This window comes from Phalangium opilio, unplaced genomic scaffold (assembly GCF_054372755.1).
Source record: "Phalangium opilio isolate 3A_F unplaced genomic scaffold, DU_Popi_V2 ptg000100l_1, whole genome shotgun sequence".
In the NCBI taxonomy this organism is placed as follows: domain Eukaryota; kingdom Metazoa; phylum Arthropoda; class Arachnida; order Opiliones; family Phalangiidae; genus Phalangium; species Phalangium opilio.
In genome coordinates this window covers 1,264,930-1,285,674 of record NW_028324203.1, presented here as the reverse complement: position 1 = coordinate 1,285,674, position 20,745 = coordinate 1,264,930, and the positions used below count along the sequence as shown (strand labels likewise).

General features: G+C 33.7%; 1 protein-coding gene across 3 annotated transcripts; it reads right to left on the bottom strand.

Annotated features, from left to right (window-relative positions):
• Positions 1–14,858: 14,858 nt before the first annotated feature.
• LOC149632413 (uncharacterized) lies at positions 14,859–19,020 on the bottom strand. 3 transcript variants are annotated; one of them, XM_089851108.1, is made up of 7 exons: positions 18,563–19,018; positions 15,983–16,071; positions 15,775–15,910; positions 15,498–15,613; positions 15,222–15,441; positions 15,094–15,150; positions 14,859–15,037 (listed from the first exon to the last, which is right to left on the bottom strand). In XM_089851108.1, the coding sequence occupies exons 1-7, from the start codon at positions 18,786–18,788 to the stop codon at positions 15,021–15,023; spliced, it is 861 nt and encodes a 286-aa protein (XP_089707234.1). In that variant the 5' UTR covers positions 18,789–19,018; the 3' UTR covers positions 14,859–15,020. The 3 variants fall into 3 exon arrangements, with proteins under 3 accessions (XP_089707234.1, XP_089707235.1, XP_089707233.1); XM_089851109.1 differs by having other exon boundaries at positions 15,103–15,150; positions 18,563–19,017; XM_089851107.1 differs by having other exon boundaries at positions 14,859–15,150; positions 18,563–19,020.
• Between the last annotated feature and the right edge of the window lie 1,725 nt (positions 19,021–20,745).

Genomic DNA, 20,745 nt, shown 5'->3' with positions numbered 1-20,745 from the left:
ATAAATAAAGGGTGGCTATAATAAAGCTAACAAAGTTTTACTCTTTTTTAGTCTCCATTTTGTCAGATTGATTGAGTTAAATTTACAATTTAATTAGGGGTGAAATTTATATAAAGCCCAAATGGGATCATTGAAAAATGTTATCTTTGATAGTATACATTTTATTGTAAATAAATCTTATTTAAAATAAACTTTAATGTTTTTTAATTATACCATGTTCACATGACAATTAAATAAGTTCCTTAGATAAAATACAAATTAACCCAAAAATTAAAAGCAGACATTCTGACATTTCTAAAAATTGTCCTGAGGCTCTCCTTATTATAAATAAATACATTGTCATATTTAATACTAATTTAAAAGTTTACGTTATGACATTAAAATATTATTTATGTCTTTTACACCCTTAATTTTTAAGGGTTTTTTAAAAAAAATTAAGGGTGTAAAAACTTCTTTTATTTTTAAACTATCTATTTATCTTTTATATTAAAGTGTATTAATAACGTGTGTTTATTAATTTGTAAAAATTATTATTGTAAAAAATAAGGAGTAATATATAATAGATATCAAAGTTATTAAAATAAAATTTAAGAGATATAGGGGCTGTTAGGGCCTGGCCCTAAGTTTTGGTGTTTAGCACATTATTTTTTGAAAGTAAAAGAAATAAATTTATTTATTAGACTTAGTAGAAATTGAATAATGAATACTTAATTAATGTGGCAGATTAAGTGCGATGAATTTAAGCTTCATTAATAGAAGATTTTTCTCTTTAATAATAGTATTATTGAGTTATATATTTTTATTAGTTTGTATGTTAATTGGAGTAGCTTTTTATACTTTACTAGAGCGAAAAGTTTTAGGGTATATTCAAATTCGAAAAGGTCCAAATAAAGTAGGGTTTATAGGGTTATTACAGCCTTTTGCTGATGGTTTAAAGTTAATAGTTAAGGAGCAGGTATGACCTTATTTAAGAAATAAAGGTTTTATTCTACTTAAGACCTATTTTAGGTTTATTTTTGGCTTTTATTTATTATAGTTTATTTTTATTTATTTGGGAAGGTTTTAATCTAGTTTGAGGGGTGGTCCTATTTTTAGTTATTTCTAGTCTAGGGGTTTATCCCTTATTAGGTTGTGGTTGGAGAAGAAATTCAGCCTATGCGATGCTAGGTTGTTATCGTGCTGTAGCCCAGACGGTTTCCTATGAAGTTAGACTAGCTTTAATTTTATTGTCTTTAGTAATTTTACCTGGGGATTATAATCTTTTTACTTTTGATTCTTTTGGGACCACTAAGTTTGTATTATATTTTTTATTATTATTCATCTGAGTAATTTCTTGTTTAGCTGAGACTAACCGTAGTCCCTTTGATTTTGCTGAAGGGGAATCAGAGCTTGTATCTGGTTTTAATATTGAATATGGTGCAGGGGGTTTTGCTCTAATTTTTATTGCAGAGTATTCTAATATTATTTTTATGTGTATTTTTACTCTTTATTTATTTTTTGTTTTAAATTTAAGTTTTTCTTTATTAGTCTTAGTTTTAATATTTGTTTTTTTATGAGTGCGTGGCTCTTTTCCTCGTTTCCGTTATGATAAGTTGATGATGCTAGCATGAAAGAGATTTTTACCTTTAGTTTTAGGTTTTTTCTTATTTGTATTTGGGGTAGTATTAGTCTAGTTTCAAATTTTGAAAATCGTTAGGTGTAAACCTATAAGATGCTTTCAAAACAAATGCTTAAAATTAGCTAAACGATTAAATTTTTTTGATTAGGTTATCTTGCATTAAAGTAAGCAAAGGGTTAGAAATAAAATAAGAAAAATATAATACAGTAAGAACTTGCCCTATTATTAGGTATGGATCTTCAACAGGGGAAGCTCCAATTCAGGTTAATAAAATTAGGATGTTAGCTCATGACCAAAATAGAACTTGGTTTAGAGGGTAAAACTGTAGTGTTTGAAAATTTCTTTTTATTAAAGGTATAACCATTAGGATAGCAATAGATAATACTAAGGCTAAGACACCCCCAAGTTTATTAGGAATAGATCGCAAGATTGCGTAGGCGAATAAGAAGTATCATTCAGGTTGGATATGTAAAGGGGTTACTAAGCTATTTGCAGGGTTGAAATTTTCAGGATCTCCTAGAAGGTTAGGAGAAGTTAAAACTAGGGAAATGAATAAAGTTAGTACGATTGAATACCCTAAAACATCTTTAATAGTAAAGTAAGGGTGGAAAGGGATTTTGTCAATATTTCTTTTTAAACCTTAGGGATTATTAGAACCTTTCTGGTGAAGAAAAACAATATGAATAAAGATTATTGCTGCTAGGATAAAAGGAAGTATAAAATGTTGAGTAAAGAATCGTGTCAGAGTGGGGTTATCAACTGAGAAACCCCCTCATAATCATGTAACTAAGCTTCTTCCAATATAAGGAATGGCAGAGAATAGGTTAGTAATGACGGTGGCCCCCCAAAAAGATATTTGTCCCCAAGGTAACACATAACCTAGGAATGCTGTAGCCATTAAAATGAATAAGATGATAATTCCTGTTATTCAAACAGTAGAAGACTTATAAGACCCATAATATAATCCTCGCCCAATGTGTAAATAGATGCAGATAAAGAATAAGCTAGCTCCATTTGCATGTGCAAACCGAAATATCCAACCTATATTTCCATCCCGTATAATATGGGATAATGAATTAAAAGCTAAGTTTACATCAGCGGTATAGTGTATAGCTAAGAAAATTCCTGTTATGATTTGGAGGATCAAGCATAAAATTAGAAGGGACCCAAAATTTCATCAATAAGAAATATTAGAAGGTGCTGGGAGATCAATTAGGGCAGAATTAATTACTTTAATTAGTGGGTGTGTTTTTCGAATTGGTATTGTCATTTAATTAAAATTGTGATCGTAAAGGCCCTGTTTTAATTTTTGTGATTTGTACCACGGCAATTAAGGTAATAAATAAATATGTGGCGCTTAATGTAATTAGAGTAGGGTTTCTCATTAGTATAATAATTTCATTTGGCTTGTTAGAACTCAAGGGGTAAAATTCTTCAAAATTTTTTATTATTATTGTGATTAAAATTGAAGCTAGAGTTAGTAGTTTAAGATGCTTAGTGTAGATAGGCTCATTTGGGGCAATTGAAGCTATATAAATAAATAGAATAATTAATCCCCCCAAAAGTATTAAAATAATTATATACCCAAATAGTGAAATTTTTGTGGCTATAAAGGTTATTACTGAAATAATAATAACGGATCTAATCAATCTTAAGATAATAACTAGTTGGTGAATTGTGTATATACTAAGTAATATCAATAAGGTTAAGATGAAAAGTAAAATTTTTAAGAGATAGTTATAAGTTATAATATTAATTTTGGGAATTAAAATTACTATGTAGTTCTCTTAAAGCTTTAAGTATTAGTTCTATTTTGGTTTACAAAACCAAGGTTTTATTATAAACTATTAAAGCTTTAATGGTTATATTAAATTTTCATGTTTTTTGTTTATTTTTTGGGGGATTAATATGTGTAGTGTTAAGACGTTATCATTTGTTAGTAGTAGTTTTGAGATTAGAATTTTTAATATTAGCTGTTTTTTTGTTGTTGGTATTTTCATTATCCGGTGGGATAAATAATTGTATTATAATAATGCTATATCTTTTTGTGGTAGTATGTGAAGGAAGTTTTGGTCTGGGAATTTTAGTGAGATTAGTAAAGGGATATGGTGGAGAACTTTGTAGCTCTTAAATTTTCTTCAATGTTAGCTTTTATTTTTTTGATTTTCTTTAATAGTTCTTAGAATAAAATTACCTTATTATGTTTTGTTAACTTTATTAGGCCTATCTTGTTTAGGTTGAGTAATAGTTTACCCTATAGAGGGGGTTTCTCAAATTTCTATAGTTTTTGCGTGTGATTTGTTAAGCTATTCTTTAGTTTTTCTAACCCTTTGAATTTTATATTTAGGTTTATTAGCCAGAGGCGGAATTAAAAGGGAAAATTTTAATTTTTTATGATACAAAGTTTTATGTGTATTTATATTATTAACTTTAGTGCTCACTTTTCTAGCTATAGATTTATTATATTTTTATTTTTCTTTTGAAGCGTCTTTAGTACCTCTTTTATTAATTGTTGGGTATGGTTTTCAACCAGAAAAGCTGGGGTTTATATATTATTTTATACTATATTTGGTTCTTTACCTCTCTTATTAGGATAGGGTGGGATTTAGGTACTATAAATGTTTTTTACTATAGCCTGAGTAGTCTAAGAAGTTCTTCCTATTTTTTTTATTTATTTAGCTTTCTTAATTAAGTTACATGGGTATATAGTGCATTTATGACTACCAAAGGCTCATGTAGAAGCACCTGTTTTTGGTTCAATGATTTTGGCTGGCGTAATGCTAAAAATAGGGGGGTATGGTATGCTACGGTTAATCCCGTTATATTTAGGGTTTTTAGTTGAGTATGGTGATATTCTTTTATCTTTTTTATAGGGGGAGGGGTAATTATAAGATTTTTATGTTTGTCCCAAAGAGATATAAAGGGGTTAGATGCTTATTCTTCGGTAGGGCATATAAGTATGTTTCTTGGGGGTGTTTTTAGACTATCAGTTTATGGTTATCTTGGCTCAGTTATTATAATACTTTCCCATGGATTTACTTCTTCTGGGTTGTTTGCTATTGTAAATATGATTTATGAGCGCTTACATACATGAAGACTTCTCCTTCTTCGTGGGTTAATCTTAGTTTTACCTAGTTTTTCATTTTTGTGATTTATTTTAAGTGTGAGAAATATGGCTGCTCCTCCTTTTCTAAATTTAGTGGGGGAATTGTTTCTTTCATTTGGGGTAGTTCAAGTTAGATGTTGATTAATATTTCCTTTAGGGTGTATATTTTTTTTTTTGGCTGGATGTTATTCTTTATATTTATTTTCTTTGAGCCAACATGGTCGATTTTGAACTTTTAGAAGATTCTACCCAAGAAGTTTAAGGGAAAATTTGGTTTTATGGGGGCATATTTATCCCTTGTTATTATTAGTTTTAAATTTCGGTCTTATTATTTAACTTTAGTAGTTTAATAAAAAAATTTAATTTGTGGGATTAAAGATAGGGCTCCTTTTAAGTAAATGTCAATTTTTTTTATTTGAGCTGGTCTGGGCAAGTATTTTTGTATGAGTGTGAACTGTTTAGTGCTTCTGGGAGTGGGGGTTTTATTTTATAATTTGATTGAGTGGGGGTTGTGTTTTTATCCGTTGTTCTTTTAATTTCTTTTTTTGTATTTGTTTATAGCCACTCTTATATGATGGGTGATGGCAGAGAGGTACGGTTTTTTTCTTTAGTTTTATTATTCATTCTTTCAGTAGCTTTATTAGTCTTGAGTCCCAATTTAATAAGTTTACTGTTAGGTTGGGATGGTTTAGGTTTAATTTCTTATGCCTTGGTAATTTATTATCAAAATATTCGTTCTTTTAATGTAGGTATATTAACAGTTTTGAGAAATCGGGAAGGTGATGTAGGGATTCTTTTGGGTATTCTCGCGATAGTAAATTTGGGGGGGGGGGGGGGGCTGGGATTTTATTTTTTTTTAATAGTTTAAATTTGGACCTTTTATCCGTTTGGTTATTTAGTTGTATTTTTATTAGCGGCCATAACTAAAAGAGCGCAAATTCCTTATTCTTCTTGACTTCCAGCAGCTATAGCTGCCCTCACCCCTGTCTCTTCTTAAGTTCATTCTTCTACTTTAGTTACAGCTGGAGTATTTTTATTAATTCGTTTTCATGATCTTTTTTTATTCAGAGTTTATGGGAGAGTTATAATATATACTTCATTATTAACTTTATTATTATCAGGGGTGGGGGCATGTATAGAAATAGATTTTAAAAGGGTCATTGCTTTATCAACTTTAAGTCAGTTAGCTTTAATAATGTTCAGTTTATCTTTGGGTCTTTGGGAGTGAGCTTATTTTCATATATTGACTCATGCAATTTTTAAGGCTTTATTATTTTTATGCGCTGGTTCGATGATTCATAGAGGTAATGGATTACAAGATATTCGGATATTAGGGGTTTGTTAAATTTTTCTCCTATGCTAGGTTATGGGATATTATTAAGTTTTTTAAGATTAGGGGGTATCCCTTTTAGTTGTGGGTTTTATTCAAAGGATTTAATTATTGAGTTATTTTTAACAGAGGGGTGTGGGTTATTATATATTTTTATTTTTTTTAGGAGTTTTTTCCACTGTTGTTTACAATTCACGTTTAATTTATAATTTGTTATTAAATGGATATATAGGGGTACATTTTTTTAATTATTCTGAAAGAAAAGAGATAAATTTTTCTATTTTTTTTCTTTCAACTAGGGGTAATTTTTGGTGGTATGATGAGTTGATTATTATTTAATTATAGTGCTTTAGTTGTTTTGTCTCCCGGTGAAAAAATATTTACTTTGATTGGTGTTTTTTTATTTTTTTGGTTTTGATTACCTATTATAGAAATGTTTATAAATCTTTATAGTAGTATTATTTTTTATTATTTTATTTCTATGAGGTTTTTATTAAGTCTGGCCTCATTTTTTATAAGTAATTTTTTTAAGGTAAACAGAGTTTCTTTTGTAAAAGGAGATTTAGGTTGGGGAGAAATTTTTGGGGGATCAGGAGTGGGGAAATGTTTATGCTTATGAGGAGGTATTTTTCAACGGATATATTATAATACCTTATTTGTTCATATTCTTTAATTTTTATTAGGTCTAATTTTTTTATTAAGATTTTATTTAAGTAGTTAAATTTATAATATATATAATAATGTGTCACCTTTTAATACTGTTTTCTTTTATTTCATATATTAAGAAATGGGGGGGGGGTAAAAGAGAGGGATAGTAACTATTGGTGATAAATAAATCGAATATTTCTATCATCATATTCATTCATCGTCATGAACTCGGAGCTGCAGAGATATCATACTTTTTAATCCTGGCCAGAAGATGGAAAGTATAAAAAAGCTTTAAGCAGAGCTGGGTTTTTTGTGTGCCTACCTCTGATAAAGTTGCACTTAGGGAAATGTTTCAAATGTTCTTCGTAAGGATTATCAGTGGGTTTCCAGGCTAATAAAATGCCGTTGCATTCGAAGCACTGTACTAGATCATCGGTATGTAACGAATAAAACCCCGCTCTGCTTAAAGCTTTTTTATAGTTTCCATCTTGTGGATAGGAGAAAAAAGTATGATATCTCTGCAGCTCCGAGTTCATGATGATGAATGAATATGATGATAGAAATATTCGATTTATTTATCACCAACAGTTCCTACCCCTCTCTTTTACCCCCCATTACTTAGTATATGAAATAAAAGAAAACAGTATTAAAAGGTGACACATTTATTTTTTAAAAATACAAAAGAGATAACAAAGAGTATTTCTTAACAAAGGATTAAGTTATTCTTTACGGGCGCGTTTCAACATGTTTGTAAGATGACGTCATTCTTTAAACAATCTCGTCCAAACTCTGAAACCAGAGATTAAGGAATTCCAGCATTCCCAAGATCAATAAAATAAATAGTACAATAAGTAGTTTTTGAGGGTTTATCTCCAAGATCTGGCGTAATCTCGTCAACCTTTGTGTACTTGACTCCATAACAACTCGCAACATACAATGGGGATGGGGAGAACGTAGCAACCTCCCGCACCTAATGGTAACGGACTCTTCAGCGTGTCAGAGTGAGTTATTTTTACAATCATTTTATTATGCCCTTAAGATCTTTGTTGATCTCCTTCCCCCTCCCACCCCCCTTGTCTGGAGTATATACCGTTAAGGAATGTATCCTAAATTCTTAATCGGTGCTAAATTAAAAGTTTTTTTGGTGAAACATAGGGTAATTTTGAAAAATTTAGCTAAAATTTAACTCAACGTTTTTAACATTTGAAATTTTTTTCAAATGACCTGTTTCGTGTCGGTAGAAAGTATGCTAAACGACTGATTTCGTTTCGGTGGTGTATTCATTTTCCCATGTATTCCTATGGGGTTTTAGGAATTTCAAATTATCGTTTTCGTGTCGGTCCATTGTAACCCAAATGATCAAAAACGTTTCGATTGTTTTTTACTTCTAACACGAAATGCGTTGTGAATGACGCTTCTTTCAATACTGTTTTACGTTTTCCACAAATTTTTGATTACGAGGTTGATAATTTTGATAAATATATTACGTATTAGGTTAATGCTTCGGTCTAATGATATGTTGTATCTCTGCTAACGCTACAAAAACATAACTTGTTGAGACTTGCCCGGATAATGCCCTCGGGGCAACCACCTGAAATCAATTAAATGTTTGGTGGTAGGATGGGCCACCAATTAACAAAGTAATAAATCACTCTAAATACAAATTCCATTCAGAGCAATACAAATGGTACGACCACCACCCCAAAGCCCTTAAGATACGTCTGAACGTGTTTACTTATAAATAAAAAAAAGATGGGGATAAAGGTTTACCCTCGCCCCCTTGTAATGTCATAAAACCTGGTGGGTGGTCCAATTAAAGAAAGGACAAAATAAATTCCATTGATAACAATACAACTGGTTCGACCACGCCCCCAAAAGCCATTACGACACGTCTGAACGTGTTTAACTATAAGTAAAAAAAACAGATTGGGATAAATTTTTTTGTTATGAACCATGTTCGACCCCCCTCCCCCCTTAATGTCATATAACACACTCCTGGGTGGCCAAAAGGGGATTTTGTAAACTATAGAGTCATTTCACTTCCGAACTCTGGAGAGAAAGGTTGGTGACAAATCTAGACTAGTAAGAAATCAGGTGTTTCTTCCGATGCACCTTACGTAATATGTAATTCTTGTTTTGGTAAAAATTTCCCTTAAAATGTGTGCTAAATAGAAAACATAAGAGACAGTCTAGCCATATTCGTGTATACTTTACTCGGAAATGTTAAGATCGGTAAGTTTTTTAGCATAATAAGTTATATACCGGTATATTTCATTCATCTGACCACATCTCTTTCGGTATGGCCGGAAATGTTCATGAAAACCTCAAAAAACTAGGGTATGCCCCCATGCCACGTACGGGTCATCTACACTGCCCTCATTGTGCTGGGACTTTAAAAGACGTGCCTGACTGCGCCCAATTAAATTATTTCTGCACATCACGTGACTGTGCGCACTTCAGACGATGCGTTTTAGTTCAATCCAAAAACCTTATCCGTATGTCGACCCATAAAGAGCGAAGACATCTTCTTGACGAGCGAAACTTTTGTACACTGTGCGGTGAGTTTAAATACCGGATTAAGGACTTGTGCCCGTGTTACAAATGGACAGATGATTCACCAGAGATTTAAATCAGGTACGGCAGTGACTTTTGAGATGAAATAGAATTTTGGAAGCATCATAGTTAATACAAATCAACTTTTGCTTCATAAAAAAGGGTATGTTTCACTTTGCATCATAACAATGTTTGTATTTTACTCGATATTCATGTGTACTCTAGTAGTAGTCAGCTATAACCTTTGCATGTATTTTATATAAATCACGTGTAATCTAGTATTATTCGTATGAAATTCAGTATTAGTTTCTAATAAGCCACTTGTAGAGGGTAAAAATGGGGTTTTTTAGGTTGTGTTATATAAATGCCAGTTATTTTTTAGCTTGTGTTATGACTATTGATTAAAATACTAGCATTTATATGTGTATTTTAGTAGTAGTCAGCTATAACTTTTGCATATATTTTATATAGATCACTTGTAATTTAGAATTATTCGTATGAAATTCAGTATTAGTTTCTAATAAGCCACTTGTTCAGGGTAAAATTGGTGTTTTTTTAGGTAGTATTATATAAATGTTCGTATTTTAATCAATATTCATGGGTATTTTAGTAGTATTCGAATGAAAAAACTGTAGTAATATTTCTTTGAAAAAAATCAGATTTTCGTGCTCATTAAATGTTCTAAACCTAATACAAACTCTGATTCTTCCGCCTATACAAATAGAATAACCCAGCATAAGCCTATCCTTTTCAGGATCTAATATAGAATAACCTAGCATAAGACTATATTTTTCAGCATTTACCAAAGAATAAACCTAGCACTAATCTATTTTTCAAGAACTAGTATAGTATAAACCTACCAGGAAATACCATGGAATAAGCCTACAACAGCATAAACCTATCCTTCAATCTCTAATATAGCATAAACCTACCACGATTTACCATAGAATAACCTAGCATAAACCTATTTTTCAAGCTCTAATATAGTATAAACCTACCAGGATCTATCATAGAATAACCTAGCCTAAACCTATATTTTTCACGATCTACAATAGCATAAGCCTTTGTATTTAATTATTGTTAATTATTTATTCACTAAATCGTATCAAAACTAGTGTAATCCTTATGTTCTGATTTTTCTTGATCATTTTAACGAATTGATATGCTACAAAATAGTGTAAAAAATGCCGTAATTCCCCTTTTAAGATATTAAAATGTACTATTGTTCTAACCCAGTAACTTGATAACCAATTCAAAAAAGGAGAACACCTGGAACCGCGTCGTAGCTTCATTTTCAATAAACTACGTAAACCTAATCTAGTTCTTTAGTATGACGTAAACATACATGGAGACCTTAAAATCGTACAAAGAATAACATTACGGGAAGGGTGTGTGTAGAAAGGGTTTACTGAACCTATAGAATTACCAATAAATCATATCCTAAATGTACACAATATCTTAAAGATACACCTAATAATAACAATACAAAACATGAGTACACCTAGAACAGCGCCGTAGCTTAATTTGTAACTATAATTGGCAATGTAAACCATATCTCAATTAAAACTTGTTCTTTAATATGACATAAGCATACTTGGAGACCTCAAAATCATACAGAGAATAGCATTACAGGATGGTGTAGAAAGGGTCTACTGAACCTACAGAAATACCAAGAAATCATATCCTAATTGTATACAATATCCTAAAGATATACAAAAATAATACCCCTAGATCTACGGGACTCTGATTCTTCCGCCTATACAGCTAGAATAACCTAGCATAAGCCGGTCTTTCAGGATCTATCATAGAATAACCTAGCATAGACCAATCATTCAGGATCTAACATAATAAGCTTACAATATCATAAACCTATCTTTCAAGATCAAATATAGCATAAACCTACCATGATCTACCATAGAATAAGCCTATAATAGCATAAACCTATATTTTTCAGGATCTACAATAGCATAAGCCTTTGTACTTTAGTCAATTATTATTGTATTTATTCACCAAATCGTATGAAAACTTGTGTAATCCTTATGTTCTGAGTTTTTTTAGTAACATTTGTTCATCTTAAATAATTAAAGCTTATTGATATGCGACAAAATTGTGTAAAAACTGCCGTAATTTCCCTTTATAATACTAAAATGTACTATTGTTCTAACCCTGTAACTCGTTTACTAACCAATACAAAACATGAGTACACCCCACTATAGAACCGCATCGTAGCTTAATTTGTACCCTTTTCTATAAACTACGTAAACCTTATCTCAATTAAAACTGGTTCTTTAATATAAGAGAAACTTAAGAAAGACCTTAAAATCATACAAAGAACAACATTACGTAAAGGGTGTGTGTAGAAAGGGTCTACTGAACATATAGAATTACCAATAAATCATACCCTAAATGTACACAGTATCCTAAAGATACACCAAAATAATAACAATACAAAACATGAGTACATCTAGAACCGCGTTGTAGCTTAATTTTTAATAAACTACGTAAATCATATTCTAATTAAAACCAGTTCTTTAGTATAACATAAGCATACATGGAGATACCTTAAAATCATACACAGAATAACATTACAGGATGGTGTAGAAAGGGCCTACTGATTACCAATAAATCATCCCCTAAATGTACACAATATCCTCAAAATACACCTAAATAATACCACTATGGAATATGAAAGCCTTCAACACCAATAAATTACGTGACGTCATACCGATACACCAAAAATTCTCTATAAATTCAAATTTCGCGCCAACAACATCACGTGATACGTGACGTCCTCAATCCCCCAACCATATTCCCCCCCTATGGCACGGTACCAACTAGAGGCAAGAGATAGGTAGAAAAGGGGAGGGGTGAGAAATGAACCCCTCCACCCAGCTACACTAAGTACCACCGTATATGGACAATCTTGTCTGTATACTGGCATCTATATTCTCTTAGATTTATTTTTTAAGACGGAATGTTCAACGTTTGGCCTTCACATCAGTCCGACTCATAGCCGAGTATGGAGCCCCTTCCTTCGAAACGTAACCAAAAAATTTAATTATCTTATTGGCTCACTAAAACTACGTATTGGTGACGTTGCGGACAAGGAGGGCCAAAAATACGTAATTCCTGTTTACCTCTGTCGCTATGACTAGGACCCTTCTTGCGCAAGCAGCACTACGTCCGGGAGCGCGGATCGAGTGGGCTATGGTTGCACAGATAAGCGTCTTCACAGGGGTTCAAAATGGCGCCGTCTAAAAGCGAGGGTCCGGAAATTATTCGGGAATTGTTTTTTATAGCAATTAAGAAGGTAGTTAGTGAATTTGGTGCCGGTGTTTTGGATTTGGAGTACATCTGTAAGGGTGAAAAGTGTTCGCTAATTCTTTCTTAAGCCAATCATGTCTACTATCCTCATGATTTTGTAAACGAATATGATGAAGTTAACCAAGGCTTAGTTAATGGCCAGGAGTTTTGTGAGCTTAGTGTTTGGTTAAAACCTGTTCGTGTTGTATTATCTATGAAGATTTTTACTCAATTCTAACTCACTTTTAATTTTCTTGGGTCTTCCCTTTTTTTTTCAGTTGCAAGCCCTATGTCTTGTGTAACTTCCATTTATAAACAATGTTCTTTCAAAAATTACAATCCGAGCCCATTTCAACTTGGCAGACGAAGGGGCAGACGACGTTTATTTGACCCGGATATACATACAACGCCATAACGAAAATAAGACCCGCCTTTTCTTTCATACCCCTCCTTCGAATGTTTTAAAAAAATCTCTTCATCTTGAGGACTCTGGCTTCGCGTGTTTGAATTGTGGTTTACCTAGTTTGAATGACTCTTTTTTCACTGAATTTACCTCTGGCGATAAAGATAAGAGGTCTCTCAATACTAACGCTGACAGAACCCTTACAAAATGTTTCTTTGGATTTCTTGAGAAAATGTATTTGTAAAATTCTTAAGATATTCCTTGGAATATTCCTTTAGAATCCTTTGTATATTTGGCCTCTTTTTACAAAGAAGTATTCTTCGTGTTTCTTAGGAAAATATTACTTACATTCTCTTAAGAAAGTTTTCTTAATAATTCTTAAAACAATTCTTTTATCGATTCCCTCGGATATTCCCATGAACCCCCTCGGATATTCCCATGAACCCCCTCAGATATTCCCATGAACTCCCTCGGATATTCCCTTTTACTCCCTCGGATATTCCCTTTTACTCCCTCGGATATTCCCTTTTACTCCCTCGGATATTCCCTTTTACTCCCTCGGATATTCCCTTTTACTCCCTCGGATATTCCCTTTTACTCCCTCGGATATTCCCTTTTACTCCCTCGGATATTCCCTTTTACTCCCTCGGATATTCCCTTTTACTCCCTCGGATATTCCCTTTTACTCCCTCGGATATTCCCTTTTACTCCCTCGAATATTCTCTTCAACCACCTCGGTTATTCCATTCAACTCGCTCGTATATTCTCTTCAACTCCCTCGGATATTCCATTCAACTCCCTCGGATATTCCATTCAACTCCCTCGGATATTCCATTCAACTCCCTCGGATATTCCATTCAACTCCCTCGGACATTCCATTCAACTCCCTCGGATATTCCATTCAACTCCCTCGGAAATCGCCTTCAACTCCCTCGGAAATCGCCTTCAACTCCCTCGGAAATCGCCTTCAACTCCCTCGGAAATCGCCTTCAACTCCCTCGGAAATCGCCTTCAACTCCCTCGGAAATCGCCTTCAACTCCCTCGGATATTCCCTTCAACTCCCTCGGATATTCCCTTCAACTCCCTCGGATATTCCCTTCAACTCCCTCGGATATTCCCTTCAACTCCCTCGGATATTCCCTTCAACTCCCTCGGATATTCCCTTCAACTCCCTCGGATATTCCCTTCAACTCCCTCGGATATTCCCTTCAACTCCCTCGGATATTCCCTTCAACTCCCTCGGATATTCCCTTCAACTCCCTCGGTTATTCCCTTCAACCCCCTCGGATATTCCCTTCAACCCCCTCGGATATTCCCTTCAACTCCCTCGGATATTCCCTTCAACTCCCTCGGATATTCCCTTCAACTCCCTCGGATATTCCCCCCAACTCCCTCGGATATTCCCTTCAACTCCCTCGGATATTCCCTTCAACTCCCTCGGATATTCCCTTCAACTCCCTCGGATATTCCCTTCAACTCGCTCGGATATTCCCTTCAACTCGCTCGGATATTCCCTTCAACTCCCTCGGACATTCCCTTCAACTCCTTCGGATATTCCATTCAACTTGCTCGGATATTCCATTCAACTACCTCGGATATTCCAATAAACCACCTCGGATATTCTAATAAACCACCTCGGATATTCTAATAAACCACCTCGGATATTCCAATAAACTACCTCGGACATTCCAATAAACTACCTCGGACATTCCAATAAACTACCTCGGATATTCTAATAAACTACCTCGGATATTCTAATAAACTACCTCGGATATTCTAATAAACTACCTCGGATATTCTAATAAACTACCTCGGATATTCTAATAAACTACCTCGGATATTTCCTTTTAACTCCCGCTTCTTGTATAACTTGTGTGTGCACACATCGAAAACCAATTTTTATGTTGAAAATATTTTTTATTAATTTTTAAATTGCAAGTAAAATAAATTTACTGTTCTTCATTATTAACTTCGACATCCATATCAGTGGCATGTGCGTGTTCATTTCCTCCATCTTCGTTATTGACTCCGCTTGCTTCAGCAGCAGAGGAATTAATTTTATTGATTTCCAATTCCTTGTTAATAGACAAATTTTTAATTTCGCTTTTCCTGCGCACTTCTTTTATTTTACTTTGAATACTTTGCTTCAATTCTTTTTTCGTGACTTGAAATTTATTCATAGTAAAGTCTAGAGGTAATAGTAATTATATTAGATCTACGCAAACGAACACCAAAACAAAACTTTTAGAAAATATTTACCTATGATGGCATTTATTTTTACTGGATCCAATTGGTTTTTTGCTTCGCGATCTTTAAAAGCATTGGATTTTTTTCCACTGATGGATCCTTCACATATTTCTGCGTGTGTGAAAAGTCCTGTCAGCAGTGATCGGGCAAAGAACGTTCCGTTCCCGTTGCAAGAGTGCTCTAGGTTAATAACTTCAGCTTTACGTATCTGCACACCATTTCCCAAGTCGACCTAAAAGTACAAATATTGTTTTACTATGTATTATAATAAACTATAGAAAATTATACCATTTCAAACTCCTTTCCTTCACTTGTGGCTGAAGGACCGTTGGCACTGCCATTTGAAACAATATTTTCAAGTTTGCTCGTACATTTTTTCAGCCTTCTTAACCAGCTAGCCATTTCTGAAACGTTAAATGTTATATTAAATACACATATATAAATGATTTTGATGTTCTTTTATGAGTCTATATCGATTTAAAAATGGTTATTTCATTCTCCCTTTAACATATGACATAATTGTTTAGCAAACTATTTTTGAATTCAAATTAAGTTTTCCACCTACCACTCAAATTTTGAAGTTTTTCTATCTCTTCCTTTAATAATTTATTTTCTTTCTTCAATTTTTCATTTTTCTGAATTAATTTATCTTCCCTGGAATTTTTGTATTCTTCAAGATTTGTTAAAATCTCGAGATGTTGCTTTAAAAGTAAAACCAAAAACATTCAGTAAATATTTGAGGCAATAATGATGAAAACCAGCTTTTTTTTTACTTTCTTGTGGGCTTCCGTTTTATTTGTCGGACGATTGTTATTCTTGGAGCTTTCTCTTTTTCTTTTCCTTTCCATTTCGGCCGCTGTCCCTATAATATTAGGTAATCGAGAATATATATTATATTATATATATATATATATATATATATATATATATATATATATATATATATATATATAAATAACTAGTAGTAGTTATTAGGTTTTGAAGTGACATGAAGTGTTTGGCTTAGTGAATTTTCGAAAAGGCTTAGTGATTTAGTACTTATAGAGACGAGTTAAGAGGAGCATGAAGTGATCAAACTAGTTATTTGTATTCCATAGAGTATGCTCAGAGCAGTCGGAGCACATTAAGAAAACATGCCAATACATCGTGCCTAATTTTTAATGAATTTTTGAAGCTGGAAATGTAAGGTCTAAAAAGCCTCTTCTTGATTGTTAAATTGATTTACTACGTCGGCACTTTCACTCATGTGCGGTGTTAATTGGTTACATTTTGGGGCTATTAGTTGAACCAATCACAGAGCCTGACAGAACGTGCGGCTAAATTCATTTTAAGAATCAAGGATTTTGAAGACGCTAATTTAGCCTAAAATTGTGAACCTAAAAAATTCAATAGACCAATACGAATATTACCTAAAGAGAAACAAACTTCCAGGGGCACGCCCACATACTGGATAACTTCCCTGTCGCCACAAGACAACACTAGAGGCAGCCCAAGCTAACTGCATCTGAGAGGCTAGCCAACTCGGTCATGCCTCTAGCGGTGTCTCCTCACATGATTGAAATTATCCACTATAGAGACGTACCCCTGGAAGTTTGTTTCCCTGCATGTAATATTCGTATTGGTCTATTAAACTTATAGATAGCTTCATTGCCCCTTTAAATATAACTTCAGTGTCCCTTTAAATAGCAGGATAAAACCTCTGCTCTGGTTTTTCACCCTGACTGTGAAGATTTTCTTTCTAGGTGGGTTTGTCTCATTGTTGAAGTGGACATATTTCGCGAGCGTTCCGCCTTTCACCATACCTCTTATGTCAGTAGAGAGGGGAGACGACAGTGTATCCCTCCCTCTAAGCGCGCTTTTGTAAGAGGGAATATTATTCGCGCGTGTTACGGGAGATGACACTGAGCTTAGAGATAGAAGGGAGTGACGTTGCTATACGTAGCACTGACACTACTCTATAGTTCCACCTTCCCTTTATAAGTAAACGGATTGAGTCTTGCCAAACTTATTGCATGCCATTGAAACCTTAATGTTAGTCGACTATGTAGGATAATTAATTTTTTATTGAACCAATTATTGTATTATACGTTAGTAAAACTCAATGACCCTCTTGTTATTCTCCACCATAATCCCCTGGACACTGTAAATATTAATTACTCCAAAGTTGAAATCAATACTTTGTTAAAATTTCTAAAATCAACTGCCTTCTAGATCAAAACTTTCTATATAAATTCATATATGCGCCTACCACTGCACCTGAAAAGCTCAATATAACGGGGTTTTGACGTTCCCCCAGTGTTGCCAGCCCAGCAGTGAGGCACTTCAATTAGGGCTGTAAGTCGAAAAATTTTCCGGAAAATGACCGACGTATTTTTTCGCGAAAGTTTCCGTATTTTTCCGCTACCGATAGGCCTATTTCAGTTTACCCCTGTTTTATTTTCTGAAAATATTTTAGATTTGGTGGACTCCATCAGCTAGTATATTTCTTATAGGTTAAGGTCCATTTAAAATCATAATAAAAGCGAGGGGAAGGATTGTAGGTCTAGTGAATTGAGTCAGAAGTCTTTGACTTTCATTTTTATTTTCTATTAATAATTTTTTTTTTGAAAATTCAATGATTCATAGCTAACTCTGGCTTTTTTATTTTTCCGATTTTCGGAAAATTTTCCGTATAGTGGAAACGTTTCCGGGAAATTTACCGCGTTTTATTTTTCCGGAAAATTAACAACACTAGAACTTTCAATCAAGAGAGAAACCTAGTAGTTCCAGACCAGTTCAGTATTTCCGAGAACTGCCTCACTGGATATCTGACAACACTGTAAAGAAGTCAATGCTGAGGCAGAGGGGAGGTAATGCTTCTAGCCCCTTTAGCGAAAACTACATTTTTGAATCAAGCTTCTATGCATTTCTCTACATTTCCATCATCACTGACATTTAGTGGGGAAATTTCAGTTAGACATTCCTATCTCTAGCTCTGCGTAAAGCAGCAGCTCCTTAATTACTAGGAGTCTGCAGTATTTCTACAACAGGACCACAAGGATTCAAGGAAGGACGAGGGGCTAATCACTCTCAAATTCCCTGTACACGGATTTCGGATTACGCGTAATAATTTTAGCACTGTCAAAGGCAGGACCTTTAAAGATTACGCGTAATCAATTTAGTACAGTCAAAGGCAGGACCTTTAAAGATTACGCGTAATCAATTTAGTACAGTCAAAGGTACAAGCGTGTACACTTATTACGCCAAGTGACTGGCCCCTCGATAAAGGATATGCCTGATGTTTGCTTCCTTCACTTTTTGAAATTTCCCTATTGGTTATATGTTAAACATTTTAATGAAAATTGTACACTCACCAACACCCATTATTAAGCCAGGCGAGGCTTTTTCCCCTTCCTTCCAATTGACATCAACTTCCACATTCATAAACTGAGTATAATCTGTAGCAGATGCAATCTTGCAGGCTAAACCCACATCTTTTAAGCACTTAATTGGATAATTATCCCAACAATTTTCAATATTAGGCCATTTAATTAAAACGAATAGACCGATTGGAGAATTGGCTGATTTCGGTGGCGCCATTTTCCAAAACACAAAAGTTACTAAGTTTTTATTACTTTCGAGAAAAAAAATGGGAGCGTCCTTCCTTCCTCTGTCCACTTTCGTAAATAGTTGAAGGCGGGTAGTAGGGAATCTTTTACAATTTGGGGGCTGTTGAAACTTTCCATAAAATTCTAACAAAAAAACACCTTTACTCACCAAAAACGGGGAGAATAAATTCAACCCAGGGATTAACTCTTTTAGACCAATAACCTCTTGAAATACTTTCGAAACGTTTCACTCTGACACCCCCTTTTTTTCTCTTTTTTATTGAAGAACTCCCGATGCTCTTAAAGGGAGGGTGAAGTAGAAAATCAAGTGATTTTTTTATCGATTCTTGTACCAATTTTAAGACCAGTCTGCACAGTGAAACATTCAGGAAATACTACCGAATGATATTAAAGTTCAAATTAGGTTAAGATTTTAAGTATAATTTTAAACAAGGACTGGTGACCAATCGCGTAACACCCTGCCTTTTTGTTAACAAAATTCTCGTGACACGCTCCATGTCCCGTGCCACGATTGTCACGTTGCGCGCCTAATTTTATCAAATCTCGTGATAAATTTCATTCAACACGGAACGTGCCACGATAATTTTGTTAACAAAAAGGCAGGGTGTTACGCGATTGGTCGCCAGTCCTTGTTTAAAACTATCCTTAAAATCTGAACCTAATTTGAATTTTAAAATCGTTCGGAGGTATTTCCTGAATGTTTCACTGTGCGGACTGGTCTTAAAATTGGTAGAAGAATCGATAAAAATCACTTCATTTTCCAATTCACCCTCCCTTTAAGAAAGATGGGGTCTTTTCGGCCCTCCCTGACGCCTACGTCGACAACGTTTCGGTTTAAGAGATCTGGACAAAACGACCTTGCCTTAGTTTTAATAAGAAAAAAGTAAACCTTTACAAGGTCATTTTGTTTAAATTTTAGATCATCCCATAATGAAAAAATAAAAATAGGCATTGTAAAAACATTTAAAAAACGAATAGAATGTTTATCAGATAAACCACAAACAGACAATTAAAAAAACACACTATTACCTTAGCAAAATAACGAACACATTAAAATCAGAATTAATTAAAAATAAACCGAGAATAGATGAAATGAAAAAACGGGTATAATATATGAAATTAGATGTAAATGTGATGAAAAATACATAGGACAAACAAAACGACAGCTAAAAAAAGACAAACGGAAATGAAAAAACGCTGTAAAAAAATACGACGAAACCAACGGACTGGCGACCCATATAAAACAGAACAACGACCATAAAATTGATTGGGATTTAACTCGGGTTTTATGTCAGGAAACTAATTGGTACAAACTATGTTTTAAGGAATCAGTATATATTAAAGATAGAGGAAATTTAAACTTAGATCAAGGTTCAGTAAACATAGGCGGGTGGGGAGGTTATAACTTAAATAAAAAATGATATAAATAACGATATATAAAAAAGGGGGCAATGTCACCTTCAATCTATGTAAAAAAATTAAAATTGGTTACTTGTAAAATTAAATTAATTTAGTTCATTTTAAAAATTGGCTGAGGAAGGACCGCGGTCCGAAAGCTCCCAAAATTTTCAATTTTAAATAAACATATAAAATTTACTCCATGAAGTAGCAGTTCTTATTATAGTTAACAACATTATAAATTTCGTATGCATTGTTTTCACTGTTGCCAGACCAACTGGAAACCAACTGTAATCAAGAGGGAAAGGCTAGCAGTTCCAGTTTAATTCAGTTCTTGAGAGATTTGACTTCCAAAAGATCTGACAACACTGCAGTGAAGTTAAAGCTAAGACGGAGGGTAAAAACTTTCTCAAGCCCCTTTAGTGAAAATCTACCTTTGTAATTGTGTAATTGTAACACCACTTATTGCTTGATTTTTTGTACACTTCAATCTGCATTATAATAACTCTATAAAAAAGGTAGCATTTTAT

Coding starts and splice junctions, on each gene's coding strand:
- LOC149632413 (XM_089851107.1), bottom strand. CDS start 18,788: ATGGCGCCACCGAAATCAGCCAATTCTCCAATCGGTCTATTCGTTTTA. Junction 16,072..18,562: donor TGGCTTAATAATGGGTGTTG/GTGAGTGTACAA, acceptor CTAATATTATAG/GGACAGCGGCCGAAATGGAA. Junction 15,614..15,774: donor AAAACTTCAAAATTTGAGTG/GTAGGTGGAAAA, acceptor TTAACGTTTCAG/AAATGGCTAGCTGGTTAAGA.